The following is a 26,480-nucleotide window of genomic DNA, read 5'->3' on the forward strand; positions in this document are numbered from 1 at the left end:
TGAGAAAATCTCGTCTGAATATTGAAACAATATAATTTTGTCAATGAGTTTCAAAAATTGAATTAGCTTGTGGTAGATGTCTACTGTGAGTTATTAAGTTATTAAGTTATTAAGTCGCAGCTCTTTTGTGGGTCCAAAAATTCCCCTTTTAATATTGCAAGGAAATAGTTTATCGATGCTCGTGGGGAGCATGTGTCCTCAGGGTGGAAGAACTATATGTGTACTGGTGGACAACAGAGGAGGAATAGCAACTTCAAATGTTTATTGCCATATGGTATTATCGTCGCAGAAAGGAAAACACTGCAAAACTGAAGTAAGATTTTTATTCCCAACATGAAAGTAACATGTTATCAAGATAAAATGCTGTGTTAGGAATTCAAATGAATTCTTAATCTTTTTACGCCAGTATCTAAGAAACACATCTCGCTAGACTGGCATAGTTTTTTAAACTACTTCGTGATAGGAAAGTGAAAAAATTCTAAAAAATTGGGTTTAAAACATTCACAAAACCTTTGAGCCTTTTGCCTTTAAACCACAAACTAATTGAATAGACAAATGGGAGATAGTAAAGGAAATAGTTCATTAGTTGTAAGGACAGCCTCCAAGGTAAACATTTCCACCTAATTCCACAGGATTGGCAAGCTTCAGAGACTTCGCTGCATTTCTATCTTTAGACTCCAAGTTACGTATGCAACCCGTGTACCTCTCGGTAGCCGTCACACCTTTAGCCTCTACACCCGCTGCAGGACAAAACATTCAATATATTGGGTCAGAGAGGAATTAAGAGACACCACATCACTTGAACAAACAAAAAAGGTTGTTAACTTTTACTTGCGCTTCATCGGCAGGCAAATCGTATAATAACAGGATCACGAATGTTGATTTGAAGAAATACAAGAGAGCGCTGTTACGAATTATAAAATATATAAAATATATTTTAACTTATTCTTTGGAGGGTAAATAGAAACGCTGACCAAGGGGAACAAAGAGTTATGTAAGCTTTGCTGAGATTGACCTCTTACATTTTAAGCCATGCGACTGGGGTAAGTTATTCATTAGTGTCTATTTCTTAAGATACTGTGTTGATTATCGATAAGGAGTTGATAAAGGAACATAAACCGTCGTAGCAATGTTTGAAAACAGACGTTTCAGCACGTTTCCTTCACGATTACTCCATCTTCGAGGTCGTGTAAAATGCAGGAGTATGAAGACACGGTTTTTCTAAGATTGATTCCTTCATGGCGAGGAGACAAAATCACTGAACACCACACATAGTCATCAACGAGGAAACTGAATCACAGACAAGAGGATAACTACGCATGCACCATGTACCTACCTGGGAGACCTCCGACATACAGAGGGTCGTAGATATTTGCGTTGGTTTGAGATCCTTTTCTTTCACCTTCCAGTATTGTTCCTTCGTCAACTTGAAGTTTCACCAAATTCCCTTCTTTCCAGGCCTTAATCTTGTGCCACTGTCCGTCACAAAGTCGAAGAGGATCCTCGGCAGTATTCTCCACCACCAGCTGCCCCCCGCCATTTTCTGCCCGGAAGATCACCTTTCGCAACAAATAATAAAGAACTCTTTCAGTTTGCTGGTCTGAATGATAAGAAGTGGGGGGAAGACGATTCAAATGAACTAACGATGCTGAACGATCCCTACCATTTTCATGACCTAACACTGTTCTGATAAATGAGCATTGAGCATGCGCTATTGGGAATACGTACGTTTCCGCGAATAATCTCTAACACAATGTAGTCTCCCTTGGAATTTGATGATAACAGAAGACCCGTGTGAGACGTTGGTTTTATTTCCATGGAGATCACTTCATCCATTCCCACAGTGTAAGTTTTGGCTGCAAAATAAACATAATAAAAATAAATTGATTAGTAACTACCAACCTGAGAGATTTAATCTTTTTCAGATCCAGGTGCTTACAGCATTTTTGGGACGAGTGGGCACGAGGAGACCCATAGGAAGCATTTTAAGAAAATCTCAGAGGCACACCATTGGGTAATTTGATCAATTTCTCTGAGGAAGTTCCAGCTAGGATGTACGTTATCTTACAGTACAAACTCACCAACTTGCAGGTATCCACCACCCATGTCAAAGCTGACTCCTGAAGTAGGACTGTCTATGTAACAATCTTGAACCTTGATTAGACTTGAAGGTTCACCAATATCGTCATTATTGACTTTAACGTTCCTGATGCATCCTGGGAAACTTGCACGTGCACCAACCTGAAAAGAATCAAAACAGTGAATGAGTAATTGATGCTAACTGGCGAGTATCTACGACAACAAGCAAAACAAGTCTATTACAAGGGTTTTGCTTAGGGCTAGTGAGAGTTTATCTCTTACAGGATGAATTGTTCAATAAAGAGGATCTTCATGATCTCCTGAAACAATGCAGGATACGGCAACAGAGAGGTAAACATTCAATTAAACCAAAATAATAATCGTAGAGGAGAGAACCCACACAGTACAGAAAAGATTGGTCCAGAACACCACCCAAGAACCAACAGAACGCAGATTTTCGTCTAAAAAAACCGAAACATCTCAAAATCGTGAGACAACGTTTGAACATTCGCTTATCAAAACTTAAGGTATAACTAACTTCCCCCTCCCTCCCTCCCTCTCTCCCCCGCAAATAACCTTGTACCCTTACTAGGTGCTGATGACGTATTATACAAACAGTTATCTATACTGGAACACCGCTGACCGTGACTCGCTTTGCATCAAAACCCTGTGGAGTGCCTCCTAGGTACAGCTCCTTGAGTCCATTGATAAACTTAGGAGAGCCAGCGGCGGCTCCAGTCATAACAAGTGTACCATCCACGAAAAGCTTGCCGTCCACCCCATCGCGCGTGAGTTGTACCTAAAAATTATAATAATCGGTTAAACCCACCATACCTTCCCTAACGTGACAGAATACTTCTCAATTGAGTTTGGGAAGTATATTTCCATGAACTCTAAAAGAAATTAAAATATCGGACACACAAAAAAATTAAAAAAATAACGAAAACAACGATAATATAAACAACAACTGAGAACAAACCAAAAAACCAAATCAAACAAAAAAACGACAAAAAAAATCTAAGCAAGAAACGAAACTGACTGTGTGCCAAGTGCCATCACTGTAAACTACATCAGCTGAGGTGAGCCGCAGGATACCCCCTCCGGCGCTAAAGCCACAGGACACATCCCCATTTAGCAAATTGCACACAATAAAGTCCGCTTGCTTGTCGTTATTGATTGCGGTATATAAAATGATTCCGTCCGGATTTGAAGCACGGAAATCAAAGCTCAAATCAGTCCTGAAAATGAATGTAAAGATACATTACCATTCGGAAGAGACTTAAAAGGTAAGAACACCCCGCACAACGTTTCTTAATCCCCTTCCCCCCCTTCCCCCGCTCTCCCACCCAATTTTAAAAGACCACAGGACTCGTATGGAAATTGGAGATTTCATATCACTTTACGATATTTAAGAACTGTAAATTTAGGTCAATCCGTTTCTTGCGTGACTATCGTTCTCAATTAAACCAACAAAATGCATAAGCATCACTTTCCAGAACTACTGTTTGTATATTGACTGATGCTCCAACTTACGTCGAACTGATTAACTTGGAGAGAACTTTATTTCCAGTCACAGTATACATTGCATGACTATTGAGATCATAACCAAATCCTAACACTCCAGTTCCATTCTCTTGTGCTGGTTTCTCTGGCACTTGACACACTTGAGGTGGTGTTGTTGTTGTTGTTGTTGGTGTTGATGTTGTTGTTGTTGTTGGTGTTGATGTTGTTGTTGTTGGGGGACCTGTGGTTGTGGACGGAGGAGGGCTGGTTGTTGTTGTCATTTCCCCAATATCTGGTGGTTCTGTAAAGAATCAAGAGGGAGACGCAAAACAGAGTGAACAGTCGACCCATCACAAAACCAGTGTAACAATATGAAGAAAATAACCACTTTTCCCGCAGGTTTTCAAGCCTTTTCCAGGCGTTCAATTTGTGAAGCGGAGCGAAATAGTGAACGGCGAGATAGTAGCAGCGAAGCAAAAACGAGAGAGGTTTGGGTCGGGTCCTTCATTTCGCGACCCGAGCCAAAACTCCCTGATTTTTTTTCACTCCTCCCCTACTATCGCGCTGTTTACTATCGGACCTCGTCTGACTAACTGAACGCCTGGAACAGGGTAGAGGTTTTCCGACGTAAATACATCCACAAAGAAACATACATATTTACACTGCAATTTCCAAATCTAAGAATTATAGCACACTCAACTAAAACCAAACAGTCTTATCTCACGATGATTTTGCAATTCTAAAAATAAAAAAAAAAGGTACCGCACGAAATTTTAAAATTCGTGCGATTAGGAAACTACAAAATCAAAATTTTTAACCCTCACAGAGAAATGATCTTCATCACACATTCAATAAGTAGCTTTCTTTGTTTCAAATACACTCCTTTCAAATTAAGCAGAAGGAAAGATGTCTCTTACTCTCAATTATGTCCAGCTTAGGCGACGGTTCTGAGTAATCATCATTATCAAATATGACATTTCTTCTCCTCTTATACTTTTCGAAGTCAAACAGTCTGTAAACAAACAAATCAAATGGAATATCAACCGCAGTGGTGAGGAAAAATTACCATCTCGCAAGTAAGTTGTTAAGCTCGCTTAGACAAAGTTTGATGGTCAGAATGTTTTGTGGGGGTGATTTGGTAGCGCTCAATCCTCAGTCGTCAAAAATAGTTGCATTTAACACAGAGTCAGACTACAGAGTCACACTTCCATTTGCTGTGACAAGGTGTGGTGGAAGGGGGGGGGAAGATGTATAGGGGTGTAATGCTCACTGAATGTAAAGGCCACTTCGTTTACACCAAAAGACTTGGTTGTAAGCACGGATGAGCTAAACATTGCAGTGAATTACAGCGAGCTTTCACTTTGATTAACCGACTTCACTCGGCTAACCGGTACACCAAGCGATTTTCCCTTTTTTTCTCGTTTTCTTCTTCTTCTTCTTTAAGGGTTGGGGGGGGGGGAGGGGGGGGAAAATGACGGCGGCGAATTCAGGCCGATAGATGTTCACCTAATGCGTGCTCTTCCCCTCTGCCTCTGGTTGCATAGGGATTTAAACATACCAACGGCTATGACCAGATTGATCTCTCCAAACGGTACGAGAAGGTAAAACATTGAATGAAAAATGCGTGGAGCATATGAGTTATTGAAGGAAGTATTCAGACGATTCTTTCTAAAATTACGACCAAAAACATCAAACTATAAAGTACAATTTGAACTCACGTTTGATCAAAAGTCAAGTCTCGGATGGAGCCGCCCTTCAGAGAATTGAGAATAACATTGTCAATATTGCTACTTCTAACATTATCCATGTAGTTTTCAGGGATTCCTCCCAGATACATATCGTTAGTGGTCTGAATCAACTGCTGCATCCGGTTTTCAAATTCTGTTACTTCTGGATCCTCATCGTCCACACGCAGAGAAATCCTGATAATAACGAGAAAAACAAAACAAAACAACGCTGTCAAAAACAAAAAAACTTATATAACCTATATAAAACTTATTCTGAAAAGAGAAGGTATCTCAAAGGAGCCAGTATGAGAATGCATGCAGCTACTGACATTGCACAATTTTTACTAGCATTGAACATAAATAGGGGTTTTAACATGACGCTAAAAGATTGCAGAAGATTTTTATTCCCATATAAAAAAAAATACCCACCGTATCCCACATATTTACGAATACCCTTTTTCAGAAGAGAAACATGATTTAAGAATATGGTGACTAATTGACATTCAACAAATAATTGAATGGTAACAATTGAAGAAATGTAAAATGGTTTCCGTGTTTACATAGCCTGATGTAAACATGCGGGAGGTTTCCAGCTTATCGAGTGTTCTCCCAACCTCCCAAGTGTTTACATCAGGCTATGTTAACGCAGAAACCATTTTACATTTCTTTTAAACAATAACTAATGAAAGAGGAACGAAAACCGTGTTTACATACGCTCATGTAAAATGGTTTTATGGCCAATCACAGCGCGTGTACTATTTGAATTATTTTATAATAATAATTTAACTAGGATCCTTTTAATTTTGCATTTTTGTCAGACTTCCTACAAACGCGAAAAGAACCGAAATTCAAATACATGAGACTTAATATCATTTCCCGCAAAATTTGTCTTTTCTTTTTTGCTTACCCTATACCAATCTGACGAACGAGTACAAAATGCCATTTTCCATCATTGTATTCAGCTTTACTCGTTACAGATACAGCTTTGTTTCCAGGGCTGGCTGAAAATCGCAGCTTTCCGTCAATCAAGCCCAAGGCAATAAAATCCAACTGCAATTAGACATTGATAAAAAAAAGGAAAACATTCAATAAGATTAGCCTCGAGATTTTTTTTTTCTTTTTTTGTGACCACCTTATTTTGACAACAAATCAACACTCAGAAGTTTCCTTTTTCCAAACCCTTCTACTTTTGCAAGAAAAAAGGGGAAAATTGATCAGACCAATATCCGGGTTATATGCTGACCATTTAGAGCCCCAACTTTGAACAAAAAAAAGTTCAACCAACAAAGTCTTTGACTTCTACGCCCAACATGATGCAAGCCTTGGCTTGTAAGCTCAATAAAATGCCCCAAAACATTGAAAATGCCAAAGAAATATCACTGGAATTTCTCAGCATGTCACTAACCGACGAGCATGAGTAAGTGTAGAACTCTTGCTCCAAAAAAAGTTATTGGATGGAAAAATTTTGCTGTGTTTTTGACGTGGCTTTGAAGAACTCAAACTGCATGATAATGAAAACTAAAGAGGAATCAGAAGGTTGGAATGAATCACTTACTGCTTGACCATGAGTCTCCAGGAAAATAAGCCCATTTTTAGTTTTGTGGTCAACTCTGAAGGACAACCCAATATTAAAACCTCTTCTTTCCTGACCCAGAAATGGTTCTATAGCAAGGTAGCTCGTTGCTCCAAGGAATGTCACATTATGTGCTGGCTGCAGATCAGAAAATCAGGAAAAGCGTAAGAGTATTCTACAATATCATAAATAAGTAGGATTTATTGCTCTCTCTTATTACGGAAAGACGATGCAAACCCTTAGCACAAAATGAGAATTCCATTTGAAGAATTTTTTTTAACACATCTTTGGCTTTGGCTTTTTTATTCCTGGTGGTGCGTAAGCCAAATACTGAATGGCGAAAGGACAATCATGTAATTCACTTCAAACAGTATTCATTTCATTTTGGGGAGATTCTTGAAATAACATACCTTGACTTTACACCCAAAAATGTATCCTGGGCTGGGCTGAACTTTGATTTCACCGGTGGATAACTTCATATCAGACAGACAACCTTTAAAAAAGCTTTTGGTCCTGGATGATAAAGAAAGTAAATGATTTCACAGACCATCAAGTTCAGGGTCTGAGGGAGTACAGCTCCCCTGTCTACATCAACTCAACAAAAACTGACACTGTCTCTGGGAGGTGGGGGTGGGAAGGGTCTATTATTGGTCATAGAATAGATTACAATGAGGCAGGGGTTCTTTGGGTTCACGGCACATACCCAGCAAAAATTGACCCGAGTACCCTCCCTGAATAAGGTCCAGAACTTGATCCATTTTCATTTTTCAAGTGTAAATGGCTGCAAGCATCACTTTAATCTGGGAGCCCGAGAAAATAATCAGGAGCACCGTGGCAAACTGTTATGCTAAAGCCGACCATCTCAAGCGCCACTGTTTTCTGCCCCAGGCCCCCTTCCTTTCCCCCTACCATCTTCAGGTGTCCAAATTTTGACAATTCACCCGTGAAACTGAAAAAATTTCAACAAAACCAACATACTTCCGAGAAGAGTCTAAAAATGGTGCAGGATTTATATATTTACTTATAGCACAAGAAAAAAACTATCCAGCAGCTAGTATGTATAATTTAATACTACTCAAAGTACTTACACGTTCACAGGAATGGCAGTTCTGTTCTCCATGCCTCCCCAGTATACGAAGTCAGCATTCACAAACCTGGGGCGTCGATCCTTGTAAAACGATTTACGGTCGGCAAGCACCTCCCTCTTGCCGCCTTCGGGTGTAATTGTTAATGAAAACCTGAAACCTTTTCTATCAAAATCCTTCTTTTCAATGGTGACCTCCACTCCATTGTCATACAAATTTGTGGAAGTCAGCTTTCTGTATCCATGACCCATATTGTAAGAGAGAACAACGCGCCCGTTAATTAACTCAAGGGCCTGGAAAAGAGATGCATCATCATCATCAATGGCAATAACCAAGATTCCATTTGAGGAAGTTGTTTTAAATTTTAGATCGAAAGTTCCCATAGGATCATCCTCTTGATACGGTCCAGACTTGACATAACCAGTACCAAAGAAAGTTCTGGGTGCGTTTTCTTCATCCACAGCAAATTCTGTGGCACCCTTACGCGAGGGACACACTTCACTTTTCGAAGGTTTCTCAAGAATCTACAAGGAATAAAAATAAAAGGAAATATATCATAAAGAGTGCGCAAATATTACTGTAAGTTTAAATGTAATTTACTTAAGGATGAAAGGCGAATGTTTCCTGACTGAGATCGCCGACTTAGTTCGCCAAAATGACATGTCCAACAATTCATCAAGTTGACCCAAATCCCAACAACACACACAGCCTACAAGAACCAAAATTTAAAATAACGGACCTTCAATACCGTATCTGAAAAATTTTCAAATGAGTGTCGCAGGTAATCCACAATTGCTTTAGTTTCACTTAACTTTGCTCTGTAAATGGACCAGAAAATTCGAGCCATCCTTTCAACAAATCAGATGGAAAAGTAAAAACAATTGCAACTTGGTCATTCACGTTTTCCCGCGCTTGGTTTCACTCTGAGCTCTCATTGGCTAATGATAATGTACACCTTTGTTTTGATTGGATCACCGAGATAATTTGGGCTTTGGTTTTCCGACATTTAATTAGACACTGCTCTTAATATAAGTTAAGTTAAGAAGCAGGTAACTCAATTTCACCTGCAGTGAAAGACATACCTCGGTGTTCCATGATCCTACAAAATGATAATTCATTTCCAGGCCATCAATACATCCTGTATAATTAACCGCTTCAACTTTAGATGGCAGTTTCATTTTCGCAGGAACACCACCAACAATCAAATCACTGTCCTCGTTGAATACTATTTTGGGATTATCCAGTTTTAATGACTTCCGCCCTTTTACAATCTCCTCTTTTTTATTAACAAAGTACTTAATTATAAGATTTGCCCAATCCCCGGCCCTGTAAATCAAAACAGAAAAACCAATCATTATAATAAGGAGATAAATAAACCCTCATGTCTCACATGCAAAACAGAAAACGTGCTGCATCCCACATATCTATGAGTACCCTGTTCCATCAGACTCTGATGGTGACCTCCGCTCAGGAAACGTCGAAACGTCAGTCACCACTACCGACGACAGTTCTTCTTAGGACTACACTCGTACGGACGATCAAACTACGTTATTACGTGTTACGCCCGGGTTCTAACCATTTACTGTAATATGGGAGGTAGTAGCAACAAAAACTTGTGGAACCTATTAACAATGACAGCTTAATACAATGACCTCTTTGAGTAAGTCCAAGGTTTCTTGAAATCTTCTCAGCACTTATTCAGTTTTTACTGTTATCATTTCGTCGAGCATTGTGGTGCGTTTGTGGAGGCTACAGTAGACAATCGCGTGATTGTTCAGGCTGTTTTGTTTTCCTTTTTTTCAGTATTTTGTTTCTCGATGCCCTCCAAGTTAACAATAATAGTAGAGTGTTCTTGGGTATAAATATGTTTTAGGCCCTTCTAAGAGTCATGTTAACCCTCGCCTCACGGCTCAGGCTACAATGTCTCTGAGTTGTGCCCAAAACGTTAAGATTTCCGCATACACAAACTCTTTTGTTTTATTTCAAAACTACTTTTTGTTCAGTTTATAATGGTGAATAACCTTGTTCTTGATCATTCAAATTCACCTTAATAAACTGTTGTAGGTTTAAAAAGATGTTACTGTTTCCGTTCTCCATCTCACTCTTTAAACAGTCATGATCAGCATATTATTACAAATCACACAGTATTAAAACACTGAAACTTACATGTCAACTTCAAGCTTATACCAGACATTGCCGGTAGTCTCCATCTCAAAATCGTCATCTTTCACCCCAATCTCCACAAGTCCCTTAACTGCTGTGCATATCTTCAACTGTGGTTTCCTTTCCTTCAACTGCACAGCTATGTAATCCGTCTTGCAGTCAGATTCCTGAGACTGACGTTTTTGGCGACGAGTGCTGGTGCCTTCTGCATCTCCCAGGAACATTACCAAGCCATCGGGCTTATCAGGGTTCAAATACATCAAGATGTTCATAGCTCTAACTTCCTGCTTCATAGCAGGAGGTAGTAATGGTGAACTTGTAGCCTCCCCATCAAACTTCATAACAGGTGTGGTGAACTTGAGCAGATTATTTGCCTTAATCATCATATTTTTGATGTCCATTAAACGTCGCGACACCTCAGAGTCCAACTCGTTAAGAATCTGCTGGTGTCGTTTTTCCTGAATCTGCACTTTTTCTCTAATTTCCAAAGACATATTTAAACCATTCATCACTTGTTTTTCAGCTTCTGTTATGTTGCTGTTTGTCGCGACAATAGAATCCCTTAGCCCAGATAGGTCACTCAGCTGATCCTAGGAGGCAAAGGCAATGTTGTTTTGTTTAATTGCTACAGTTAGCACGATGAGAAGGTCAAGGAGTCAAGATGATAGTTTATTGTATTAACATTAAACAAACACTTTCGAGCGCGAAAATGATTATCTTATTGGTAACAAAAATTCAGAAAGTTTCAAAGCTTGCAACACATCATAGTTTTATGAATGCAAACATAAGACTTCATTAAAACAGCTTTACACTCACTTTCGACTTTGTGACAACGTTTTAAAATCAAACTTTTTGTTAACACCAGCACAATAGACGTTTTATCGAAACCAAATTTCCAACACAGCACCTTAATGTCTTCAGCTTTCTTCCTTGCATCGTCTGCTCTGGTTTTTGAATCTGTTGCATTCTCCCCAAGTTCACGACCTTTCCCATCTGAGTCATAAAATATTCTTCTTTTACTATTTGCGTAACAAACAGCGTGTTATCCCTTTCACCCCATAAGAGATTAACCTCTAACTTCCCCCGTTAATGTACATACATTGTCCAGCAAACAGGTATTGAGAATATTCAAACTTTTCAAGCAGAAGTTGTTATCTTGATCTAACACCAAATTCCCATAACTATTTTCCAAGGAATGTATAGCAGCTAGAAGGGAGAATTAACAATCTTGGGAGTTAAAAGCAAATAATAATTCTCTGATCTTAAAAAAAAAAGCATGCAACAGAACAAATGGTATTCAGTTACTCTATTTCAGTGGAAAAACCAAAACTATCAAAACTTACCCATGAGATCTGTCAGTTCCTGTAATTTAGGAAAATTTGAGTCTACATCAAGGAGATCCATGGAGACATTTCTGATTTTAGCTTTGATAAGTGCCAGCCTAGTCTTGACATCATTCAGTAGGTCTAACAGTTCATTGTCCACTTTATCCTCAGTGCTTGACACAGTCTCATTTAACACTTCACTCACATTCAGTGATTTCACTGCACTGTTGCTGAGAGATTGGGACTAAAAAAGAAAAAGGACAAAATTTGAGTCACTTTTCAGTACACATCAACTAAAACAAGAATCACCACTGACCACTAAAGAAGATGATATTAAGGGGGGACAGTTACTGTTTATCGCATGAAGGGGGGGTTGGGTTATTTGGTTTCTGTCACAAAAAAATTCCCCGGATCCCCCCTAAGTCTCTGTGATAACTTGTTACCCCTTCCCCCCCCCATTCATTGGCAGTCAATTCTCTACAGTCCTTCCTTTATACTCTCTCTGATTGGTCTCTAATCTCCTCAAAACACAAATATTAAGCCATTCACACCTTTATTCTCTACCTCTGTATAACTACTACTTCTGTTCAGTTCTCCAAGCCCACAAAAAATAGTACCTGACCCGTGGAACATTTTCACAAGTCTCCGAACAACTTTGCTTCATTTTCTTCTCAAAGTCAAATGTAAAATACTCACCAGTCACAGCGTACAGAAACAAAGGCTCAAACAAAACCACTTCGTGAGGAAAACTCTTGTTTCATTGAGCACATAGCAACTTAAAAACAAGAGTCACTTGAACAATAAAATCAACTAACAGGAGACATAAGAGGAGACGTGGGTGACACCCCCAACCCCTACACTCCTCCTCCTCGGCCCCTCCCCCCCCCAAAAAAAAAATGAAAAAAAAGAGTAAAGAAATCTAGTGTGAGCCATTCTGCCAGTTCTCTCACTAGTAGTTTTTTTGTACAACGTTTGATATTTGTGAATTTACAGTCCATTAAGAACTGCCATTTTAAATATAAAACATAGAGCATACCTCATTTTTGGCTTTCATGGCAATTTTCTCAGCTTCTTGGGCAATGGCTAATGCTTCCTTTAATGCTTTAGCAATGTTGGAATATCTTTCTGACGCATTGTAAGCTTTGCGCGCAAACTCAATGTCTGTCAGCAGCTTTTCTAGGTCATCAGCCTGCTTACGCAGTTCTTCCGAATGATTCTGAGCCATATCAACTAAAGGATTTAAATCATCCAGGATTTGAAAAAGATTGGCCATCTTTTCATCTACCTTTTCAATAAGATCATCAAGGCGAGGAAAACTTTCATTAAAGTCCTGAAAAAGATGAATAATAAGATGGGATAGAGAATGACGTGCAATGACATATCCCAGCATCCTTAACTCGACTCTAACCTTGCATTATACTGCAAACAGGTAATGAGCATACTCAAACTTATCAGGTTGAAGTTATCTTGATCTTAGACCTAATTCCCCAAGCTAATTTAAAAGGAAATGTGTAGCAGCTTGAGGGGGGAATCTTAGGGGTTAAGAAATGAAAATGTGAAATAGCAAGAGGCTAAAAAGTGAAACAACACTATATTCAGTGTGTAAAGTAACCTGCCCCAACAAGTAAAGCTCGACTGTTTGCAAACACAGGTAGAATCGACTGCAATAAAGCTACTCTAGTCTCCAGTGCCCTTCACATTTACTTTTCTTGTGAATAGCTTTTGAGCATTTTTCAAAATTGTATCTGTTAGCTCCAAGGGAACTGAGACTTATCAGAAAAAAGTTTTTTACAAACTGTTGTCCCACAAAAAACACACAGTAAGTCCTGAGTTAAACAAAGGTTATAACTAAGGAAAAACAAAGATTTGTGGTTCTTAATTCCCACTAGAGTTTGTCCAGTAGAATATTGCAACACACTGAAAAAGGACTTAGCATGTGCTGCATCCACACAGATGTGAAAAATATCTGAAGAGTGAGAAAAAGTTATGGCTCCATGCTGGATACTGTTGTTAAAAAGGAAGCAGCCTTAGGGAACAACATGATAAAGCAAATGCAGGATTTAAAAAAAATGCAGTTCCACAAATTTTTGAAGGTGCTATTATTAGGCTGGTGTTATGATTGACATGATCCCTCTACAGAATATTCAAGAAAAAATGCTCCTAGTTGTACCTGTCGGTAAGTACTGGAATTTTGTACTTTATCCTTAGCAGTCTGTATCACACCTTCCAGGTTATTCAAGGCAGTGTCAACCTCTTTCTTTAAACCCACTGCTTCTTTCATGGGTGTCTAAGGAACAACATAAAAAACTACTTCTTATAACATTATTATAATACATGAAATAAAAATTTTAAACCAGGTCCTGATGTTTAGTGATATGAATAAAAAAATGATATACTATAAAAAATTATATCATATGAAAAATTATGTACTATAAAAATGATATATTATACATACTGATACAGGTCAAAAAAACATACAAACATGGTTGAGATGCGTTTGTTTCACAAATCAATTTAAGACATATTTTTATTAGCAACTGAGGACTTTTCCCATTTTAACCCACCTAAACACTTAAGAGGTTCAAAGAATTCTTGAAAGCATCTGACACTCTCCCACTCCCCCCCCCCCTTGTTTAAGTAAGAAATGTAAACATGGAATAAGTACTCTATTTCTTTCAGTGCTAACAAGTCAATCATACTATCACTGACTTTTCATATCAACTGGAAAATACAAGGTGAGAAAATTCAAAGGATCCTTTGAAAAACAAACATACAAACACAAAGAAAAGAACAACAACAAGATCTTGACTTACACCTACATTATTTATACCTCTTGAAGTATAGAGTGCTATGAATGACATTGGGTTGATTAAAGCAAAAAAAACACTAAAAATTACTTCTTATCATTAGTCAATTTAGCAGGCTGCACAGTGAAATTGATTTATCATAGTACACACAGTAAATGATGACATATGATGACATAAAATGCAGCATTATCACTGAAATTTTGTAATTACCTGTGAGTCGTAAGTCTTGCTGATATTGTTTAAACCCAAAGCATAGCTGACATTTTCCAAAACTCTGTTGGACTCATCCACAATTGAACTAAATTTACCAAAGAGTTCATCCAGAGTTTTGTTCACATCCATAACTTTGCTTAATAAACTTGTTGTGTCATTCAAATATTCTTTTGCTCTCTCGATAGTAGCCATCACCAGTTCACGCTCTTCAACCATTGTATTATTTGCAGATTCAAAGTCTCTTTCCAATAGTTCCTTTAAGATTTCTTCAGCTTTTTCTAACAACAAAGTTTGGTTTGCCTTTTCATTCTTTAAGCTTTTAGCTATTTTCTCTGCCATAACTATGATGTCTGAAATGGTAAAAAATTATTTGGAATAATAGTAAATACAAAATATTAAGAAATAGGGTAATAGGTTGAAAAGTTTCCAGATTTTTCCCTTTTTTTTTTTATTCAACTTCTAAATTGCAATTTGCAAGTCATACATCCTAAAGGCAACAAAATGTTCTTAACTAACAAGAACTAAAAGGCTACTTACCATAAGTTCGATTAAGGGCCTTACGAATTTCTTCTCCTAATTCAAGAGCTTCTTCCTTTGTAGACGTGGAAGTTTCCAAAGCCCTTTTTGCTTGGTCTGTTATCATCATTACCATTGTTGTTACATTGTTTACTGTTTCTTCACTACTGTCTGTCCTCTTAATGAGATTGTTATCCTCATCAACATCTCCAGAGCTTGTGTTTGCAGCTGCTGGGATCAAATAGTTAGCCCACAGAATCAACAAGTATTACTACCTCTTGTAAACCTCTTAGAAGACCACTTTGCAAACAATAACAGGAATAAAATTTGAGGGCAGAAGAGGGCTGGGGAAGCTGGTTTGCTACCAACTAGAAATATTGTGGATGCTCGCTCAAACATTAACGTGTTGCAGCAGCTATAAGCTATTAGATTGATGGTGGACGTACAATAACATATGCATATATCTCATAGAAAGAGGGGGAAGGGGGCAGTTATTGAAAAAGAGAATGAAGTAATGGTAAAATTGAACTCATGGAATTTACAAAAGCCTGTATCAGAAACACAACTTTTTTCACTGAAAATATTCATTAGACAGTAAATATCCCAAGGTAAAATGAGTGTAACGTATTGATATCAATGTGTTATAACTGATTAACCCTTTAACTCCAGAAAAAATGGCAGGCCTCTAATTTCTCCTTATAACATCAACCTTGACTTAAACATAAAGGTCATGAGAATAAAGGAAATGATCATTATTTTAAGAAGCTCCTGATTGTTAACAAATACTTCTGTTAAGTACCACAGGAAATGTAAAGAGGGCAGCACATGGGCAGCACAGAGAACATGAACACCAATGTAAGGATGCTAAAAGTTAACAAATTATCTATGTGTAAATGTTAACTGTATGATGATCAAGATAATAGAATAGATTAGATGTGCAGAATTATTGTTGATTACCTGGGTCACAAGCATGTTTTGCAAAAGATAACTGTTTCTTAGTGAGTGCTTCATCATAAATCTGAAGACAAGCAACTCGGCCTTTAAAATAGAAGGGTAGTCCTTCCACACTACCCATCAACACAAATTCACTTTCAGTGGCAAGCTCAATTACACCAATATCGGCTTCATCCTGCAACTATTCATTAACCCAAAGCCTTGCTTTACCACTGTCATAATCATATGTAGCAGCAACATGGTTCCATGTGTTTGGAGGCACTTCATCACTTTTCAGAGTTGTAATGGCTCTCTGATTTCTATCACGATTGAAAAACCTTAGCTCAAAAATGTCCCTGGTGAGCCAAAGATTAACTAATAGCTAATAGCTTGTGTATTACTCTGATGAGAAAACAACATGAAATCTAAAGATGCAAATTACCATAATTAGTATTGATCTGTGTGATGATAACATATTTGACTTTCCAACAGTTTCCAACATGTCAGATGGGTGATACAATTGTCTAATTAAGGTTTGGCATTGACTGGACTTGAGAAATACAAGAGTCTCTGAAGATTTAACTTCTCTTTTTTAAGGTTTATTTAAACAGGAATTTACAATTGCACTGAGTATGATGATTCTTACCATTTACCAATGACATTCCAACTACCTTGGACAGTTCTTCCATGGTTGAATTATATTCATTAGTTGGTGGAATTAACCTGATAGTGAGTAATCATATGTTAGTAGTGACCCAACACTCTACTCAAAGGGTATTGCAGCTCTCAGGAATAGCCTACATGTACTTTGCAGTTTTGGGAAATTGACTCTTTATACCAATAATTCTCAGGTTCAAAGGTTCAGCATTGCTTATAAGAAGGCAGCAATTCTTCCTGCACAACTGTTTGTGATAGTATGTGTTTTTTGAATCAATATTTATTTGATGATGTTTTTACCATCTTCATAATTGAAAAATAAACCTTAGCTATATCACTATAAGCCAGAGCCAAAAGAAAGGCAAAGGAAAATTTCTGCCAGTTTGTAATCATCTTTTACATCAGAAAAAACAAAGCTTGCTTTTCAAGTACCTTTGCAAAGTTTCATTTAGGTCTGAAAATCGTCCTTCAGCAATAATTCCAGCTGTTCCCTGTTTTACAGCCTTGAGAGCCAAGGAAAGATTACGGTCCAGTTCAGTGGCTGTTTTCAGGAGACGTCCAACACATTCACCACAATATTGACAGCCCTCTGAAGTTAGGATGTAATTCACAGGACAAATGGTACAGTTCCCTCCTGGCTTACAACACTGACCAGTATTCACATCGCAAAAGCCGAACAAGTTGTCTTCTCCCTTATCACAGGTGCATGCTGAAGTAAAATATTTTAACACATTGTTTGAATAAGAGACATAGACAGACACAGACCTTAACTAAAACTTAAATTACTAGTACAGAGTAGTTATAAAAATGCTCTGAAGCATGGTATATTTTTAGGAAGATAAACTGAACTGGTACTTCCAGCAGTTCTGACCTCCTCATTTTGATAACAATAAGCATGTAAATACACTGAAACATGCAGAAGTCAAAACATTCATAGCTTATGCAATGTAACCCAACATCTCAAGACAAGAAATTGACCCAAAATAAAACTAAAAAGAATAGAGACTGAGGTACTTACCACGACAGCCATTCTTTGTGTATTCAAAGTACCCTGCCTTACATCTGTCACACCTCCTTCCCGTCACGCCCTCTGGACATTCACACTGACCTGTTTTCACATCGCATGATGTTGATAGTGATGCTGGCGCACAGTCACAATCTTCACACCCCAAACAGCTGTCAAAGTTCCAGGTATTGGGCTAAAAATTAAGTAGAAAATAGCCAGAATTTTTCTCTTTCTCTAGAGTTGTGAATTACTGATTACACCAGCATACTTCATGGAATTAACTGACTGATTACCTTGCAGCTGTCACAGCTTTCCCCAATGACATTGGGTTTACACATGCAAGACCCAGTGGTATGATTGCAAACTGCAGTTACAGTGCCACAATCATTACAAGCACATCTTGCACAGTTCTTTGCAACAACTGCATCACCATAGTAACCATTCAAACAGCGGTCACACTGGTCTCCTGTTGCAGTATTGATACATTTGAGACACTCTCCTGTCAGGGAGTCACAACTTCCATTGACGTTGTAATCAATATTACCACTGCAACCACACCTCTTACAATAGTCACCACGATCAGAAGGGTCACCATAGAAACCATCAGCACACTTGTTGCACCTCTGTCCAACATATCCTTCTTTACAAGTGCAAATGAGGTCATCGACAGAATTCAGGGAGCATTCAGTTGCAAAGCTGTTTGACACTATTCCTAGGGGGCATTCACATATATTGCAGTCCAGTGGGGTGCCTGTGGTGGCATCACCATAGAAACCAGGTTCACAGACTTCACAGTTTGGCCCTAAAACATAAACCAGAAAAATTATTTGCTAGTTTAAAGATATTAAAAGGGATTTCTGATTAATAATCAACTTTGGCAATACAGGACACTTGGGTTTCCTAAGACCCTATACTTTGATGTTATACTAAAAAAAACAAAAAAAACAGTCCAATCATCTCGAACACCATAATTTGGTTTTATCAACTGAGTTGATAATGTAAAGTGGTCATGTGAAGAGTTTAAAAGCTGAGGTTTCCAACATTAGCCTTTCATCAAGGCAAATAATAAAGGCTTAACCTCAAAATTTTAGCTTTAAAACTCTTCTTGGTAGTCATATAACATTATCAGCTCTGTTGATAAAACCAAATTATCTTCTTATACTCCCCCACGGACACAGCGCCACAGATTCTTTAGAAACTTAGCCCCTTTATTCAATTATCTTGAACCCTCTTTCCATACCAAAACTCTTTTGATCCCAAATTATGTTAAATGGTGTATATTAGAGATTCAGCGCACTACTCATTATGATCAACCTTACCTGTGGTGTTGTGCAAACAACTGTAACATTCTCCACTTTCTCCATCACAGTCCTCTGAGTGATCAAAACAGTTGCAGCGTACACAGGAAGTGTTATCTGGAGCTCTAGTATAACCTTTTCCACAAAGCTGCAAATTACAACACAGAGCGATCATTGCAAGACAAATCACTGTGATCACTTTGTTGACATCTAGAATGGTTGCTCCTCAGTTTAAGAAAACGCATTATTTGTAATTTGATTCACATGTAAGAGAAGCTGGTAGTATGAATGATGATAATAAAAAAATTTAACAATACACATTCCCAAGGTGGCTCTTTTTGTCCATTGTTTCCAGGTGGAACTAGAATTTGGAATTTTGTTTTTTGTGGCAGGGGGAAAACCTGAGTACCCAGACAAAAACCATCAAGTAAGGACGAGAACCTATAACAAACTCAACCCACATATGATGCCAGGTCCAGGAATCAAATCTCAGCCACAGTGGTGGGGGGAAGGCCATCTCACTACTGTGCCATCCCATTCCCCCAAGTAATGCAGACATGACACATTTGTAAGAGCACTCTCCCATCTCAGACAAAGCATTGTAGTGAAGATTGAAAATCTGGACCTATTGTTTTCCCCGGTAGAATCAACTACTGGGTTTTGTTCTATTCAATTTAATCCTGTCACTCCTATAGGTGCATTGCATCCTCACAAAAGAAATAATTTCCTATCAATTCAAAATGGTATGTGCAGACAGACAGACTGTATTCAAGTCTTGCTATTATAAAAAAAAAAAAAAGGGTGTCTTGTTTTAAGTATATTACTAGCGCAACTTGGCTTAGTGACTTTGTATCTCACCTCACAGGAATCTCCTGTAGCTTTCACTGGACATTCACATTTTTCTACACTCATTGCTCTCATTGCTCCGTCAACAGGCTCATCTACTGCAACATCCATTTCAACATCACTGAGCCTGACGTCTGAAACCACTGTGCTGTATGAGGCCCTCAGCTTCAGCGATTTTATGTCATGAAAAACTGACATGAAGTCATCCCTGCTTACATTGGATCCACTGGTATCCTCCCAAAGATACTATAAGTGTCAAAAGCAATATATTGTTATGGCAACTATAAATTATATACCCTCAGAGGTAGCAAACAGAAAAACTTGAAATGACTTCTGACAACATTTGACCACAAATTGCCATTGGGTGTTCACACTCACCTCCAAAAACTGTGCCTCAATCGCTGATGTCTGTCCTGGAGAAAGTTCCAACTGCTTTTTGAACAAGAGCACTTTGCCATTTTTACCCTACAGCAAGAAGTAAGATTATTGCTTCCAACATTTTAATGGACAGTTTACAAAATTAAGACTTACTGATTGTTAAAATTTCAATAGGAATTGTCATAAAAATTAAATTCCCCCTCCCCCAAAAAAATTGTCAAAATTGTTCTTATTAATGTACACATATGCACAGTCTCAAATAACAAATATAGCGTGTTACTATACACACTGCCTTCACTTTCAGCTATGGTTAAATCCATATTACACTGAGTTCTATCCACAATCATTAATAATGGAGTAGATTGTAAGTTCAGCATCAATAAGAATTGACAAATGAGACCTAATAACTTAATGCATAACAAACTGGACACTAGATTCCAGTCAAACTCCCCACACAGTCATTGCATAGTGTTTTGAGTGCAATAAAGACATCTTATCTCCATCTTTGAACTCAGGAAAACTGTAACAAAAACTTGCAACTATCATAACTCTAAGAAGTGATTACCATGTAACTTCTATAAGTAATATACATACACTATAAAGCAAACAAGTGATAGGAATACCCAAACTTTTCAGGGAGAGGTTTTTAAATCTTGATATAGCACCAAATTCTTGTGACTAATTTACAAGGAAATGTAGAGCAATTAGTGGGAAGAATTAGCAATCAGATCTTGGGAGTTAAGGATTCAGGGGTCACCAAAAATAGATCAGGATTCCATCCAGAGGGAAGTGACACTGACCAGAGGTAAGTTTTGAGAAGGTGAGCCCTGAACTAATCTTATGTTCTAGCTTGAAAAAGATAAAGTGAGCAAGTACCTCAATCACAATGTCAGGTTTCATTGTCAAGACTGGTGAACTTTCTCCTTGTGGTACTTCATAACTGATTGTGTACATCAGTTTGCCACCATAAGATGAAATCTAAGATACACAACAAATCAGTTGCTTTTCAAATACTTCACTTGATGAACTTAGTTTACAGAGCACATCACTGAATTTCAAACTTTCAATATGTACATATCATACATAACCATGGTTTCATAAATGAAATAGTATATTGTGATATTACAGGAAAATAACTTTGACTATAAGGAACATTCCTTTGTTTGCATCAGAGTAAAACATGGTTGTGTTGTGGATGAAATGCCAAAGATCAGCTCCTTTTCACAAGCAACTAAGATGTTGCAGTCTCATGTACCTTTTGTCCAAGGTATTCCATGGGTGCTATCCAGTAGATTGGTTTGCCTTTTTCATCTCTTTGGCTGCTTACTGAGGCAGAGAGTTTAGTTTCATCAATTTTAACCACAATAGCTGGACTGTTCTCTAACTTCCAATTGTCCATGGTATTAATTTTGGACCTTTAAAGAAAATAAAACTGCATGTCATCCACGCAAGAAAGAAATGTAAAAAGCATTACATTATTAAGTTATAAATATACTGCATGTTAATACAAAAAGGTTTTTTTCAAGGTACAAATTGAAACAGTATTGTGCTAAAAGGCTTTCTTTATAGTTCTATAGGCATCTGCCAACATTGCTTTGGTAAGTAAACTATGTACATGTATCTGGGAAATAAAGTGGGTCAAGAATAAGTGAGCTTGATTCAGGGTTGAGAAGTCCAGAGGTCCTTGTATAAAACCTGGTTGGGTAATTATGCTGTTTTCTTGAACAAGACTCTTCACCATTGCAGTGCTTCTCCCCACCTGCAAGTTTAACTACTGTAGGTATAGGCAATCAGCCTGTGGAAGGAAGTGCTAGGGGTAAGGGGGGAGGGGTAAGGGTTTATGGGTGAGGGGGGAGGGGGAGGGGGAGGGTAGTATCCTGCCATGGACTAGCATTCTATCTGGGAGGAGAGGGGGGTTAGTGACACAAATTGTTACCTTGTGAAAGAAACCCAGATAAGCTGACCATGTGGGCCATTTGGCTCCAGGTGCTGACATGGTTAGATATCAACAATTCTTACCAGTACTTATTGCCACTATCACAAACTTTAGACAGGCCATTACACCAGCACTTAGAGCAGCCATCTGGATTGTTAGCATCTAGATTGAAACGTCCTGCTGCACATTTATCACAGCGTGGTCCAGTGACTCCAGGCTACCAAAAAGGGTCAAATCAAAGAGCTTTAATTCATAAAACTTTAGTCTGTAAAGATGACTATGAGGAATAATAATGACATCACTATTGTATTTGATCAAAGTGTCTTGAGAAAGCAGTCCACTGAGTAGCCACCTAATGATAGGTTGTTTAACAAATACAGTCCAGAGTTTATTCTGCTCATTTATCATATGGATGACTTTGACAGCCAATTACTTACAGTCTTTTATCAACCCTAGCAATGTTTATTTAAGGTTATAACAGCCAAAAAAATGCCCATACCCCAACAGATTTACTCCATGAAGTATTATTATTTTTATAGGGAGCACCCTCTTATCAATTCAACAATCCTAAGAGCTCACCTTACAAAAGCATGTTCCACCATTGCTGTCACATATCCTACTGTCAACTCCTCTGGGATCACAACTTTCACATTTCTGGCACAAAGGATAGTTAAAATATCCAACAGCACACTTTTTACATTTCTTCCCAGTATGAGATGGTTTACAGTTACACTGCCCTGTGTTAGGATTGCATGCTATATTGTTACCAACCACACCAAACCTCTCACAGCCACAGTCCTCACAACCAAGGATGGGGTCATAACAGCAGGTTCCTTGCAGGCAGAATTCACAGTTTGGCCCAACAGTGTTTTTTGGACAATCACAGGCCCCAGTGATCTCATTACAGAAAACACAACGGCATCCTTAAATTTCAAAAGAAAGCAGATTTTAATTAGGTAAAAATTAAATTGAAAATTTTTAACAGATGAAGCCTATAACTACAATTCCAAAACAAGAACTACTCAGGCATAGGTCTGGTTTTTACAAAGACTGTCTGGTGAAAGAAGGTTTATTCTTTAGTTTGGAAAACCACCAGCACTGCTTACTCCTGAAATAAGAAAAGTGTTGGTGTACATGTGCTTTTGCCCAGGTCAAAAGGGTTTTCCACAACTGGTATATACATGCAGACAATTTTCTACCAACTTAATTTTTAGGGGAAATTTTACCAAAGAAGAATGCACTTAATTATAAATATAACACTTTCCACTTACTTTTGCATTCAGGGAAGCCATAATACCCTGTCTTACACCTATTGCAGGTTCTCCCAATTACATTCTGACGACAACGGCACTGTCCACCAAATGTTTCACAGTTGTTGTCAACAGATCCCTTAGGATTACAGTCACAAGGAAGACTTCCATTATTGAAGCTTGTTGTGAGTGAAAACACCGAATCTTTACAAAACTTTGGATCTGAGGTTTTTATGAAGAAGTCATCTTTGCTGCATGAATCAAGGAAATCTTGAGACAAGGGGACTGGAGCATCTTCTTGCAGGTCCCCAGTGAATACATTTTGAGGAACAAGCAGAACATAGTCCTACAAGAAAAGAAGCATACAAGAGATCATTAATTTTGTTAGCTTGGTTGAACATATGACTTTGCTTGTCTCTGAAATTTCTACTTTAGTCTTAAATTCTAGTTAACAGGAAAATAAGGACAGTCCTTGCTTGTGGCCCATGGAAACATTGCATGAAACAGGGCAACTTTATGGTGATTAACAACAAATTAAATTACCTTCAATTACATCAGGAGTGCTAATACCCCATTCACACCAGCAAAACATGTTTTGTTAAACTGGTTTTCATTGAATGAAAATTATAAACAGAGAACTGAAAAACTTGATTTTCCATAGGATTCAAGTACTTGCTAACTTGCATTTCCGATGTGCTACATTCAAGTCAAAAATATTCGGTTAAATAGTTTCTATGAAGAAAAAAAAAATTAAACTGTGTTTAACAAAACAACTTTTAAACATGTTTAAGCTTTGGTGTGAATGGGGCATAAGTTTTACTTGTGTTACAAAAATTCAATGATAACTTCACAGGCATACATACAGTTCAAAAACTTACTATCCATGTTGATGAGTTCATTGGAATCTCAAACTCCAGTGCAACAGTTTTTCGTTCAATATCAAAGAATGGTGAACCAGCCAAGTCCTTGATAACTGATCTGCAGCCTGATGCATGAGGGCAGTAATGGAATTTGATGGACCCTTCCACTGCACGGTCGCTGGTGACTTTCACTTGGGACTCAAATGAAGAATGCTTTGGCTGATAATAGTGAACAATGGCTGCATATCTCCCTTCCTTAAGCCCATTACTTGACAGAGAATGGATCTTCAAGAAACCAAATGAAGAAAACAAGTTGATATTGTGGTACCAAGAATCACAATAACTAAATTAAATGTGCTTTTCGCAAAAAAAAAAAAAATTTAATAAGTGGTTACTACTTGAAGTTGATCAGCAGAGTGAAATCAGAGACTTACTGAAACCCAGTCCCTCCTTCATATGCATGAGCAATGTTGTGCTTTACAGTTTACTTTGAACTATTCATTACCCACAATGCACCACTATTTGCCCAGCTGGTTTTTGGCTTTTTGACGAACACATTTTTACTGGGAAACTTTTGTACATTATCAGAGTTTTAAGAGAAAACATAAGGTTTGTCGCCTCACAGAAGTTCAGCTCTTGTTTAGCAAAGCCATATTTTCATTCATTTTTCATTAAGCTAGAATTTTAATTTACACATCAATGTCTGTGAACGGAGTAAAAAAGGCTGATGGCCAGTCATGGAAAAATATTAATTTATTTAATAAACTATTCTGTAAACCCCTGCTAATGTCTTACTTTGTTTAAATAACAAGACCTTTGGGTTTTAATCATGAACTTACTTATGGAAGAAAAGTCATTATACTTACCCCTTCACCCAAGTACTGTAGTTTTGCTTTTGGATCCTGTTTGTTTGGAGGCTGTGGTTGATCAGGAACACTGGCATCTGGAACCTCAATTGTAACAGCTCCTTTGGGAATGGGGTATGATGTGGGAATACAAACATTGCCTTGAGTTGTACAAAGAATGCTTGGAGCAATGAAATCCAGATCCCACACATCAAGTGGAATGGCTGTAACAGAGTCCTACAACCAACAAACAAGTGTGGTAAAGAGAACTTGAATTAATTTCTGGGACCCTTTAAACCCTAAGAGTGACCAACATCTAATTTCTCCTTAATACTTCTGATTCATCCATAAGAAGTAATAATTCTTAAACAAATTCTCCCTGTCAGTACCAAAAAAATAGTGTAGAGAGGAGTATGGAGATTATAGATACTGATGTTACAGTGAAGGATGCTCAAATCATTGCATGAAAAAAAGTTGCAGTTGCAAAGGAGAAATTTAATTAACCCAAATTCCTGAATCAACAACAAAACAATGACTATTGTAAAATATTTTAACAGGATTGGTTTGGAAAACAAATATTTAGAGTCTCAGGGCAAAACAACTCAAACATTTTCATTCAATGATATGACCCAATCAAAACCCAGAAGATATATAATAGAACTTACATGTACTATGACTTTCCATCCAAGAAAATAAAAAATAACACATTATTTCCTGAGAAACGTTTTCTTATAATTTGGTTTGTTTGGAAGTTAATGTTTCGGTGAGGTATCCCCTTTTGTTATTGCAACATCCTTGAACAAAAGCACCAACCCCTGAAGTGATTACCATATAACTTCTTCTTGTAATATCCATATATTATCCAGAAAACAAGTAATGATCAGGTAGAAGTTATCTCGATCTAACACCAAATTCTCAAACTAATTTACAATGAAATGTGTAGCAACTGGAGGGGAGAACTGACAATCAGACCTTGGGATTTACAGGTTTAACCACAATTTAATGACCAACATACATACCACAGCAATAGGTGAGGAAGTGTCTCTGGCCAAAAGGGTAACTACTGTCCTCTGCAGTTCAGCAACATCAAACACTTTGACAGCTCCAGTGTTATCCACAGCTACTTGACGGCAGCCAAACCTGTAGTTACATTTCTGAAGGTTGAACTCTCCTCTCTGTGATCCTGTCTGATACCTCAAGTAAACATTTAACTTGATCTTCTTGTCATTAGGAGAGTAATACTGCAGAACTAGGACATATTTACCAATTTTACGGATGCGAAATTCTGCTGTAACGCGGGTCTGTATGAAAGAAAAACAAGAATTACAGTCCATTCATTCATTGACAATAACGGTTCAATTTTACACCAAGTAAACAAATGCTTTCCCAACATGCTATTACCAAGATAACCCTTTCCCTTCTCTCTCCTCCTATATCTATAAAAATTTGTCAAAATCTATCCTAAAAACAATTTGTGGAA

The 26,480-nt window shown here is 37.9% G+C and overlaps 1 protein-coding gene across 2 annotated transcripts in view; it reads right to left on the bottom strand.

The window, feature by feature from the left end:
* Window positions 1–309: 309 nt before the first annotated feature.
* The window catches only part of LOC131782466 (laminin subunit alpha), a 36,505-nt gene continuing 10,334 nt past the window's right edge, over window positions 310–26,480 (bottom strand). The window contains exons 17-52 of one of the 2 annotated variants that reach the window (XM_059099197.2): window positions 26,020–26,301; window positions 25,022–25,237; window positions 24,174–24,440; window positions 23,317–23,641; window positions 22,625–22,968; window positions 22,129–22,262; window positions 21,365–21,524; window positions 20,986–21,087; window positions 20,110–20,196; window positions 19,744–19,977; window positions 18,907–19,033; window positions 17,881–18,389; window positions 17,600–17,780; window positions 17,014–17,290; window positions 16,571–16,647; window positions 15,013–15,219; window positions 14,473–14,825; window positions 13,626–13,742; window positions 12,492–12,785; window positions 11,474–11,699; window positions 11,038–11,123; window positions 10,134–10,720; window positions 9,050–9,293; window positions 7,971–8,491; window positions 7,293–7,395; window positions 6,865–7,020; window positions 6,217–6,359; window positions 5,301–5,504; window positions 4,500–4,594; window positions 3,613–3,883; window positions 3,119–3,317; window positions 2,723–2,878; window positions 2,082–2,241; window positions 1,729–1,856; window positions 1,337–1,559; window positions 310–740 (exon numbers count right to left, since the gene is read on the bottom strand). In XM_059099197.2, coding sequence (XP_058955180.2) covers window positions 583–740; window positions 1,337–1,559; window positions 1,729–1,856; window positions 2,082–2,241; window positions 2,723–2,878; window positions 3,119–3,317; window positions 3,613–3,883; window positions 4,500–4,594; window positions 5,301–5,504; window positions 6,217–6,359; window positions 6,865–7,020; window positions 7,293–7,395; window positions 7,971–8,491; window positions 9,050–9,293; window positions 10,134–10,720; window positions 11,038–11,123; window positions 11,474–11,699; window positions 12,492–12,785; window positions 13,626–13,742; window positions 14,473–14,825; window positions 15,013–15,219; window positions 16,571–16,647; window positions 17,014–17,290; window positions 17,600–17,780; window positions 17,881–18,389; window positions 18,907–19,033; window positions 19,744–19,977; window positions 20,110–20,196; window positions 20,986–21,087; window positions 21,365–21,524; window positions 22,129–22,262; window positions 22,625–22,968; window positions 23,317–23,641; window positions 24,174–24,440; window positions 25,022–25,237; window positions 26,020–26,301 — 7,953 coding nt within the window. In that variant the 3' untranslated portion in view covers window positions 310–582. Of the gene's footprint in view, window positions 741–1,336; window positions 1,560–1,728; window positions 1,857–2,081; window positions 2,242–2,722; window positions 2,879–3,118; window positions 3,318–3,612; window positions 3,884–4,499; window positions 4,595–5,300; window positions 5,505–6,216; window positions 6,360–6,864; window positions 7,021–7,292; window positions 7,396–7,970; window positions 8,492–9,049; window positions 9,294–10,133; window positions 10,721–11,037; window positions 11,124–11,473; window positions 11,700–12,491; window positions 12,786–13,625; window positions 13,743–14,472; window positions 14,826–15,012; window positions 15,223–16,570; window positions 16,648–17,013; window positions 17,291–17,599; window positions 17,781–17,880; window positions 18,390–18,906; window positions 19,034–19,743; window positions 19,978–20,109; window positions 20,197–20,985; window positions 21,088–21,364; window positions 21,525–22,128; window positions 22,263–22,624; window positions 22,969–23,316; window positions 23,642–24,173; window positions 24,441–25,021; window positions 25,238–26,019; window positions 26,302–26,480 lie in introns of both variants that reach the window. The other variant, XM_059099196.2, reaches the window with a different exon arrangement.

This window comes from Pocillopora verrucosa, chromosome 2 (genome assembly GCF_036669915.1).
Source record: "Pocillopora verrucosa isolate sample1 chromosome 2, ASM3666991v2, whole genome shotgun sequence".
NCBI lineage: Eukaryota > Metazoa > Cnidaria > Anthozoa > Scleractinia > Pocilloporidae > Pocillopora > Pocillopora verrucosa.